The sequence below is a fragment of the Durio zibethinus genome, chromosome 26 (genome assembly GCF_047325235.1).
Source record: "Durio zibethinus cultivar Kanyao isolate XHJ-2024 chromosome 26, ASM4732523v1, whole genome shotgun sequence".
NCBI lineage: Eukaryota > Viridiplantae > Streptophyta > Magnoliopsida > Malvales > Malvaceae > Durio > Durio zibethinus.
The window spans coordinates 17,487,038-17,498,329 of record NC_143187.1 but is presented as its reverse complement, the minus strand read 5'-3'; the positions used below and the strand labels follow the sequence as shown (position 1 = coordinate 17,498,329).

The 11,292-nt window shown below is 27.9% G+C and overlaps 1 protein-coding gene across 1 annotated transcript; it reads right to left on the bottom strand.

Annotated features, from left to right (window-relative positions):
• Positions 1-1,881: 1,881 nt before the first annotated feature.
• Positions 1,882-5,563, bottom strand: LOC111274080 (vacuolar-processing enzyme delta-isozyme-like). The gene is made up of 9 exons (XM_022858735.2): positions 5,339-5,563; positions 4,856-5,020; positions 4,566-4,725; positions 4,279-4,364; positions 3,672-3,871; positions 3,498-3,546; positions 2,853-3,071; positions 2,248-2,454; positions 1,882-2,028 (listed from the first exon to the last, which is right to left on the bottom strand). Exons 1-9 carry the CDS (start codon positions 5,555-5,557, stop codon positions 1,882-1,884), a joined length of 1,452 nt encoding a protein of 483 aa, XP_022714470.2. The 5' UTR covers positions 5,558-5,563.
• Positions 5,564-11,292: the final 5,729 nt, after the last annotated feature.

The window sequence follows — 11,292 nt, the reverse complement described above, 5'->3', positions numbered from 1 at the left end:
TAGTTGTATATGACTAATTTATAGGAGAAACTGAAAGAGAAAATGATTGCCGAGATTGAAGTAGCATATGATGGTTCTGTCAATATGCAAGAATTGGAAAATCTGATATTCATTGAAGTTGCTGGAAAAAAAAGGTATGGATAGGTTCGAGGCCTTGGATTGGGTCCAACACCATCTACCTACTATAGACGTAGCTCTCAGTAATTTACATTCTCAGCAAGTCAGTCTGCGCGAGACATTTCGATATTGAGATCGGAGTTGCAAACTATGCAATAATGTTTCCCGCAAATGGAAGCAAAAAGAGAACATGAGCATGCCAAAATTGAGGAAGAATGTGCTAGAATTGAGCAAGAGCGTGTAAAATTTCAACAGTTGCATGATCGATTTGATCATCTTATGAATTTTGTGCAACAACAATTTCTAGGAACTAATTTTAGGGGTCCACCAACTCAAGTATTATATATAGTAAATATTTATATTTTTTAATATAAAAAAGCTTACTATTAAGTGTTAAAAATTGTATGATATTATTTAGTAGGTTCTTGAGTACGCTAGTGACCAAGGTAGAAAAATTCCTTCATCAATTGGTAGTCTTTCAAATCTATGTAGACATCAATTTTATACATTTTAATTTTTTTTTTGTTAATGTATGGAAACAATTTGAATCTTATTATACTAATTATTAAACTTTGTGTTAATTAGATGCATATTTGAACGTGAATTAAGTATTTATTAATTTCAGTTTTGGAATTTAAGTTCGCTTTTATTTTTTTTAACATTTCTTGTTAATGAAAATAATAGATATTAACATAAAATTTTTATTAAAAAAATTAAATTTCTTAATTTCGTGGCGTTCACGTTCAAGAATGCCGCTAAATTCTAAATTTAGTGGCATTTATAGCATAAAATACGATTAAAAATAGCAGCGTTCTTATAAAAAAGTGCCAAGAAATTAGTGGCGTTCCAATCATAAAAATGCCGCTAAATTAGCGACATTTTTATGATACAAACACTACTAAATTAGTTGCGTTTTAAATATACAAACACCACTAAAATAACGGTATTTTTCATATGCAAACGCTGCTAATATAGCGGCTTTTTTTATAAAACGTCGCTATTTTCTCTAACAAGTGTATAGTCGACACTCTGATTAACGTTTTTTGCAAATGCCATAAATCTTTTAGTGGCATTTGTAAATGCCGCTAAAGGTAGAAAAAATAACAACTAAAAACCTAAACTCTTGCAGTGTACTTTAAATTTTTGTACACACCAAATATAATATAGGATGATATCATCTAATTTAATTCTATCTATAATCTTATATTATCATATTTTATCTTAATCTTGTACATCAAACACAACCTTAGGACTTTAATTGTTTTACTAACTTGATAATGGCTTGAGCTAAAAACAAAAGACTAAATTTGCAAATAAACAAAGAGAAAATGTTTAAAAAGAATGATGAAGCAAAACGGGGATAAATTTGCTTAAGGATCTCAAGGAATCAAGTCAAAGTTTGATTAATTCAAGGGGAATGAGTTTGGAGAAGAAATGAAGTTTGAAAGAACAAATACATGAGATAGGTTGAAGAACAACGTTTATAGAAACTCCAGGTATAGAGTTATCATCTTTTTGATGGAAATTTTCATTTTCAACCAAATGCTTAGTGTTTTCAAACTTTTTGACAAAAACTCTATCAAAATATGTTTTTTTTTTCTAACAGAAATTCTATCAATGAAAATTTCTATTTTCTAATCAACTTCTTATTTCATATCATGTAAAAGTTCTTGAAGTAAAATAAAGATAAATAGTATTGCATGAGCTGAATATCATTCATATTATTATTAATAAATTTATTTTGAAGATACATAGCAATAGCATTCATGAATGGATGGAGCAGGCTTCAGTTATTGTTGCAGTAGCCTGCTTCATATCCACCCCAGCATTGCACATATTGGCAAAAGCTCCACTATACTTCGTTTCATACCTTGATGTGGCTGATCCACAACATTTTTTAAATGCATTAACCTGCAAAAAAGGAAAATCATCAATACTAACAGTTACAAGCATGAATCATATTATAATATTTTTTTTTAAAGAGACCACAATCTAGGAATAAGGAAAGAGATTGTAAGTATTGGAATTCAAACATCATATCTCCAAGATATCATCTATTAAGAATAACTATATGAACTAAATAAGTTAGACCTAAGGTTCAAATTATAATATGTTTGAAGTACTACTTACAAGCAATTTGAAGCAATTCCAATCATTAACAAGAGGTTTTCCAGCTGATTGAACTGAGTTGAGCATCTCTGGGACATTTCTATGCCCAAAAAGAACTCTTATAATCTGATTAATACTTTCATCAATGTGCTTCCTTTGTGAAAGTTCACCAACCAACTCCTTGTGAGCTTCAACCTTTATTGGAGAGCCTTCAGGCGCTCTATGAAACTGTAATATCAAGTTATATAAAACAAGGAAGAGAAAAAAAGAATATTTATTGGTCAAAGAGCCTATGTGAATCTTCCTTTTTTTTAGTAATAAGAAAAAAAGGTAAAGTATAAAAATATCCATAAACCAAAATTAAATAATTATTCGAATTTCTATTATTTTGTTATAATCAATTGAGTTATCAAATATCTATTTTCACTCAATTAAATATTTATTGAATGAAAATTGGGTTAACCGTTAAATACTCATTTTCTTTCAATCGAAAATTTAATTGGATGAAAATAAATATTCAAGAGATTAATTTGATAAAAATTTAATATTTAAAGGTTCAATTGATTGGAATAAAATAATATAAAAATTTGGAATTTGTTAAAAAGGGTATTAAGAAAACCAATTACCTTATACCAGAAATGAAGCAGGCTGGCATCACGCTGGCTAACAACATTTGAAGTAATTGGTAAATTGAGGGAGTGATGAGCAGAAGAAAGTGCAAAATGATCATTTTGTGGATTTGTACCCAAATAAGAGAAGAGAAAATCCTTTTTGAATGTCATACTTCCATATTGCATGACATGAGAACTAACATCCAGGCTATCAACCGCTGTCCTTCTTCTAACCTGAAAATAATGCAATCGCAAAATTAATTATATTCCATACAACAGTTATAAGATTTTTTTTAATATTTGAGATTGTTAAAGATTAAATTATGTTCACTAAAATTCAGAATTTAGTATTCGATCGACAAATCACTGCTGACTTCCAATATAGTTTTGAACTTTTGACGCTTTTTCTAAGGTTTTGTTTGTTTTTTAATTAAAATATTGAAAAAACAAAATTTGCAAGAAAAGAAAAATATGTTTGAATTAAGTAATTAACATGATTATTTATCTTATTATGTTAATTAAAAGAATAAGTCATATTTCTCATTTAAATTGCTTGAAAATTTCATTATTTTCAAGAATTTCACAAATCAAACTAAGTCTAAATGTATGGCTAATTTTAAATACAATTCCTATACCAAATTTAAAATATTGAACACCTACCACTTGATATTGCTGCTCCAGAGTTTCATTACGCAAATCATGAATGTCACTGTTTGTGTCAAAATGAAAAAAAAAAAAATAGAAAATAGAAAATTTAAATATACTTTTATATCATATAAATAAAATAATTAAGAGATATTAATTAAATAAAATAAAAGTAAAAACATTATGAACCTGTCCTCCATCCAAGAAATACTGAATAAATCTCCCAAACAAGTATCAAATTCTGAAGGGAAAGAGGGATAATCTCCAGGACAGTATGTTCCCCAACTATTCTCTCTTGCATTTGCTGCTGTAACTGCATATATATTTAAATTGCTTGGAAGAATTCCTTCAAACATACTTCCAGACTCACATGCTTCAACATAAAATACCTGAAATATATATATATATATATGTTCATCATAAATTAAATAAAATATGAACTCGAAATTTAGTCTAATTAATTTGTAAAATCATTCTTAAAATGTGACACTTAATAATTTTAAAATCCAAATCTCAACACTTGTAATCAATTTACTTCTCTCAAGATTAATGTCTTTTTTTATAATATATATATATATATATATATATATAAGGGAGCTATGTATATTATTTTTTTAATACAAAGAGGTCGTAGGTTGGGAATAAGGGAATTGGATGTAGATGCTAAGATTTGAACTTTAAATTTAGTGAATGTTATCTTTTAAATTAACTATAATTATATGAATCAACTGAATTAAGTTATGAGTTCTATCAGTATTATTATTATGTTACAGAAAGTCAAAAACAATAAACTTACCATGCTTTTGTAACTTTTAGCTTGGTGTTTTTTCTTCAACACATTTATGAGATCTTTGGCATAAAGGTCATCACCAGAAGGCATTCCTGTTAAATGCACGGTCATAAACAGAAATTTAGAAAATGAAAGGAAAGAAAATTGATTGAGAATGCTATTTTTTGCGAACATTCGTTAATAGAATGTTGGATTTTTAGTTTTAGTAATAGGGATTCAAACCTTAATAACTTTAATCATTAAAAAAAAAAAAAAGAAATGTTATTTCCAATATAGTGATTGAAGTTACTAACCAAGTAATCCAGGGCTGCCATGATCAGCATAATATATGAAAATACGATCATTTGGACCGCTGTCAACCACTTTCCCACTTCCACCGCCGGTAAGTCTAGTTTTGTTCCCAAGAATGACACCCAAAAAATTGTTCAAATTCACATCTTCCCCTGTGTAATCCTATCAAAGAAATTTTTAAAAAAAAAAATTAAAAGAGGAGAAATAATTGGAAACTATATATACACATACAGAAAAAAAAAAAAAAAAAAAAAAAAACTTAAAAAATATGGAAGGAATTTGGGAAATATACCTTGGGAACTCCTTTGTAAACATTTTCTCCATCGGGTTTATTGATGATGATACCGGGTCTTGGATTGTATTCGTTTAATGCAATATCATCATACATGAAAACAATAATGTTATCATCTTCTAATCCGCCATTTCTTAGAATTTGATATGCATGACATACATCAGCCTGCCATTAACAATTTTACATTATTAATATGAATTATGTCTTAAGGTCCCTTTAAATTTCATGATGTGAGAGATTTTTATATTGTCGTAATTACATTTTATGACTGACCATTTAAGAATCCGGTTAATAATATGACATGCATAATGTGATAAGAACTTTTTCATTTTGCATCCAAATGATTATAATAAAAAATAAAAACATCATCCCTAATTAAAAAGACATTCGAATATATGGGTAGAACTTGAAAATTCGTTTTAAAAGTTATTGGACTTTATGAGATTAGAGAGAGTTAATCGGAATTAATTAACTAAGTAGTACCTGATGCCTATAATTTTCATAACCTTGTGACCCAGCAATTAAAATTGCCCATCTTTTGCCTTCAATAATGCCATTGTTGTCCAAATGGGATGGGTCCTCATGATGGAATGTTGGAAACCTTGATGATAATTTGTATGAATTTCTATTGAGTTGTCGACTTTCAACGCTAAAACTTGAGAGGGAAAGGAAAACAAACAAGCGGAAGCAGTAAGAAATCATTTTGCTCCCAACCTGTGAAAAATTCATTGCCATTTGAAATTAGTTTGTAAAATCTAAAATTCAAGAGAACATGCCCATCTAGGCATAAGCAAGAAGGAACAAATTCACTTAAGCATTAATTAATATATAGTTTAATACGCATGGACAAGATAAAATTATGTTTATATTATAATAATAATCTATAACAATAAATTAAAACTGTCCTCAATTTTGTATAATAATAATAATAATAACGAGTACACTGATCCATCCATTAAAATTTGTTTAGACTCGTTATTTTTAAAAATAATATTAAAATATTTAAAATATTAAATAAAAGGAACTTGTTTTCAATAAAAGAATTCAATTGGATTTAGATTAAAAAATCTTGTTTAAAATTTCGCTCATGAAAATATCTAATTACATCCATTTGTAAAATATAAATAGCAATTTAAACACATATATTTTTGAAAAAACTTAGTTTAATTATATTCAAAATATGTTAAAAATGGGTAAATGATACAAACAAAAGTATAAGGACCCAGTAATGGTCAAATGGTTAGAGTTTGAAGAGGACTTATATTAAATATATTCCAATAACAAATTGAATACACATGTTAGCCTATATATTATATACATACACACACATACATATATATATATATGTATATATATTCTTTCTTCTTTTGTTCAGCTACCTTTTTTAGCTTTTATCACACTTGCATATTATAAGAAATCTTACTCAATCATTTATTAATTACCTAGAATTGCCAATGATTTTGGAGAATTTAACATGATTGTAACATTTTATACAATTAGTATTCAAAATTTAACTTAACAAATATTTTTTTTTTTTATGATTGAAGTTATTAAAATTTGAATTTAATTATCGAAATTAAAAATTTAATAGTCTATTAACAAACAATCGTGCAGCTATTAACAAAATATTAAAATCAAATAGTTGCCTTATCTCTCAATCAATAGCTGAAGTCATTATTAATTACTCCCTTATTTCAATCAAAATTTATCAATTGGGTTTAGTAAGATCTTGATTTGTCTAAGTAAGATTTCAAAATATAAATTTCATTTTTATGTCGTGCTTATTATCTTTTGCCATTGTAACATAACGATTCAATGAAAATTAAGAGGAAAAAAACGAAAAAGCAAAGATAATAAGAGATGTAGAAAAACAAATCATGCTACAATAGATTACAGAAGGATAAGATGAAGTAAAAGAGCAAGGGAATTTTGAAAATCTCACCTCTTGAAGAAATGAATTTGAGCTTGGTAGATTATTTGTTGACAATATTGGTCTTCTTTTGGAACCAATTTTATAGTAAAAGATTGAGATTTAGAAACGGATGGGTTTAGTTGAAAAAGTAGGGCATGGCCCTGACTCGTGGATGAAAATAATGGTAACGTTCATTACCATTGCCTTGTTTGGCGGAACCAAATCCTTTTTCAACTTTGAAACTTCCGTCATTTTGATTCTTCCTGCGACTGTTTTGACCAATCAATAAAGCTCGCTGTTTATTGGCCAAGAGAGAAATTGATAATTTTCTCCACATCATACTTTTTTACATCAGTATTATTTAAAAGAATAGGAGAAAAGAGAGAAAGAAATTTGAAATTCTAAATGTCAAACAAATCACAACAATCTATATTTATAAAGATGGAATCCTAAAGTTGTGACTTTTTTATTATGTTGTTTCAATCAAAGATCATTTCCTTTGATTAGAAAGACGCCATTATGAATAAGAAAGGACATATTGGTTCATTAAACTGATCAAACTTTTCAAATCAAGAGAAATCATTTTTCACATTTATGAAAATTGTAACTTTTCATGTAGAGCAATTGACTCTACCTAGAAGGCAATTGATTGCTTCTTTGTATTTTCAATTTTCAGAATGCTATTTGAAGTAGGTTAGTGGACTTTTCTTTAAGAGCAGTCGACTTCTATCAATTTTCAAAATTTATTTCATCTACAAAGTAGTCGACTTCTCTTTAAAAGTAGTTGACTACAAAGTTCTAACTCAAATTTAGAAGACTTTTAATTAATATCAGTCGATTCCTTTAGGGTTAAGAATTGATTGCACTAATTTCTAGCCACAGTAGTCAATTACCTTAGCTAGTAGTCAATTGCTAATTATACAGAGATTATATTTAACCTTTGGGTGTCAAACTAGTTAACTCAATGCTATTGGCAGTCAATTGCTCCTATTGGAAGTTTAAAGCAGTCGACTCTTATGTGCATGACAGTCGATTGCCTACATGCAGTCTTTTTAATTTGACATTTTGTGTCTAGAATCATGTTATTGATATTTGAAACCTTACCTTAAACTATTCTATAGCTTAATATGATTTTTCTTTGATTAAATCTTTACTTAAACATATTATTTTATATTTTGAAAATATAACATCCCCCCACCTATTTTCAAAATAGGGCAAGTTATAGTATTTTTAAAAATCTCATGTGTAAGTGAAGATATCATATAATATGATTTAAAATTTTTACTTTAGTTATAAAGTGTTTTTTATCTAAATTGAATGATAGATCATAGATTCTTAAACCAACCAATTTATATATCTAGTCATACACTAAATCACACATAGGACTTTAATATCCCACCAAAGTGTCATCTAGCAATGCTTTTACACAATTTCAATGGTCGTGAGTCATGTATATTCATGAGTGTTTTTAGAGTCAAGCCCTTTCTCTTAAAAGCCGTACCACTTACACTCATAAAGATGAACTTCATAAAAAATACAACCTTATAAACATTCGAACACTTAATCTACATGTTATGGATTCATTATGAGTTTAAACTCAATTTTTCTTTATAATATATGGTTTAAATACTTGTCTATCTTGGGATGGTTTTATATTTAAACATTTGCAATCACATTCAAATTATATACTTTGACTAATTTGTAATTATGTGTTGAATTGAATTTCATTATATGGACTTATTTTAAGGGCTTGAGTCCTATCTCTTTGGAAGTTTTAGACACCATATCTTCCGAAAATCCTTTTGTCAATGGATCTACCAAATTTACACTTGACTTGACAAAATCAATGTTGATTACCCTATTTATTATAAGTCGTCTAACATAGCTATGCCTTAGACCAAGTGTCAGACTTTTCATTATACACTTGGCTATAAGTTTGTGATAGTGTAGCTTGACTATCACAAAGGATAGAAGTTGGTGACATCGATTTTGGCCATAGAGGATACTCAAGTAATAAATTCCTTGACCATTTCGCTTCATTGCAAGTAGAAGCCAAAGCCACAAATTTGAAGACATCGTAAAATCAGCAATGCATGTTTATTTTTTGGAACCCAAAGAAATCGCACTCTCATCAAACATGAAAATCCATCAACTTGTGGATGAATGATCCTTCATATTGGTCATCTAACTTTCATAAGCCTATCTTTCCAATACTGAAGAATCACCACTAAATGAAATGCCATATTTCATAGTTTACTTTGATATCTAAGAACTCCTAATATAGTATTCCAATACAAATTACTTGAGTTGCTTGTATATCTACTAAGCCTACTAATTGCATAAGCTATATCCAATCTTGTGCATGCATTGCATACATCAAGCAACTTATAACCTTTGTATATTCAAGTTGTACAACCAACATCTCTTTTATTTTAGTTAACTTTAAATTGGGATCAAAAGGTGTTGAAATTGTTGCACCATCTGTATGACTAAACTTATTAAGAATTTTCTCAATATAACGTGATTGGGGTTAAGCTAATATTAGAGTTTTCTCTAATTATCTTGATTCCTAAAATCATATTTGCAACACTTATGTCTTTCATAGCAAAATTGCTAGAAAATAACCTTTTGGTACTTTTAAATTGTTCTAAGTCCATACCAAAAATTAACATCTCATCCACATATAAACACATGATGATACATTTATCTTTTTCAAACTTACTATGACTCATTTATTGAATTCATTAATCTTGAACCCATTTGCTAGAATAACATCATCAAACTTTTGATGCCATTGCTTTGGAGCTTGTTTAAATCCATAAAATAACTTGATCAATTTACACATTTTCTTTTCTTGACCTGAAAATACAAACCCTTCTTAATCTAATTCACCATTCAAGAATGCTATTTTAACAGCTATTTGGCGAATTTCATTTTTATATATGAAAGCCTATTTTATAACATTCTAATCATATCAATTCTTTCTATGGATGTCTATGTATCAAAATAATCGATACCATGCTTTTGTGTAAATCTCTTAGCAAAGAGTCTAGCTTTAAACTTGTCTATAATCCCATTGACTTTCATTTTCTTTTTGAAAATCAACTTGCAACCAATTGATTTGCAGCTAGGAGGTAGATAAACTAAGATTCATGTATTATTTCCCATTATAGAATCCACCTCATCATCTATAGCTTCTTTCTAAAAAACTACATCTTGAGACTTCATTGCCTTTTCAAATGTCCTACTATCTAATTCTACATTGAAACAATATTCAATGTGTTTATTGATAGTTTCCTTGTTCCTTCAACTAGAAACACATGGAAGTTTGAACTAAAAGTTTTAACTTTCTTTACTCTTTTTCTTGTTCCTAGTACAAAGTTATCTTCTTTTTCAATGAAGTTTTCTTTTATTGGTGTTTTGAACTATTTAGAGCATTTTTTTTATAATTGTATTCTAATTTGAATATTTATTAAGCAAATGTAGCATCTCTAAATTCAATGACCATATTAATAAGAATTAAATCATTTGGTTCTATTACTATAAACTTATATGCCTTGCCATTTTGAGCATATCCAATGAATATACATTCTATTTCCTTTTCACCTAATTTTTTTCATTTAGGTTTAAGAACTTTTACAATTGTTGTACAGTCCCATACCTTAAGATAACTTAATTTGGCTTTCTTTTCTTCCATAATTCATATTAGGTTATATTTTTCCTTTTATTAGGAACTTTATTTTGAATTGGAAACATGTCTGTGCTACGTTGCGAGTTTACAAAGCAAGTATTTGTATAATTAATCATAGTGTTAATAGTATCGATCAGTATAATATATTTAAAAAATTGCTAGTATAAAATATAATAATCATGAAATATGTAATTATCAAAATTAGATTACAAAAAAACAACATAGAAAATATTCATCAAACTTGACCTTACCTTAGAGTCATCAAGATCATGGTGCAATCTTCAATCTTTACACAATACATATAGTCAAATAAACATACATATAGAACTGCAGAAGAAACAATTATGTTTTACATTATCAAGTATGGACATACATAAGTCATTATCAAATATGGGTATACATAAGTGATTCATGTAGACAAAGATAAATACCTCAAATCATGAAAAATCATGTCAGTAGCAAAAGCAATTATAGTAGTTCCTTAGAAGAGTTGGCACCAACATCTTACGATATTGAGAAAGAAGAAAGAAAAAAGCTCATTAAAAAAAAGACTATATGGTTAATTAAATTGAAGTTGTGTCCAAAAAAATTAAACTGAAGTTGATAATATAAAGAAACAAAAGTTTATGCTATCTTTTTTTAGTAAAAAAAAAAAATTATGTGATTAACAGCTATACAATGCCATATAAGCTTAATAGAACAATAATAATAATAGGTGAAAGATTCATTAACACAAATACTAATTTAGAAATGCTATGGAGGCTTTATTTGAAAATTCATAAACTCAAATTATCACTTATGGCTATTTAAAATCCACACTAACTAATGCCAAAT

What these genes read in the sequence shown, in the direction of transcription:
- LOC111274080 (XM_022858735.2), bottom strand. Translation starts at nt 5,557, where the DNA reads ATGATTTCTTACTGCTTCCGCTTGTTTGTTTTCCTTTCCCTCTCAAGT. An exon ending in CTAAAAGTTACAAAAGCATG is followed by an intron (nt 3,872 to 4,278) that starts GTAAGTTTATTG and finishes TATATATTTCAG; the next exon opens with GTATTTTATGTTGAAGCATG. An exon ending in TGCTTCATTTCTGGTATAAG is followed by an intron (nt 2,455 to 2,852) that starts GTAATTGGTTTT and finishes TTGATATTACAG; the next exon opens with TTTCATAGAGCGCCTGAAGG.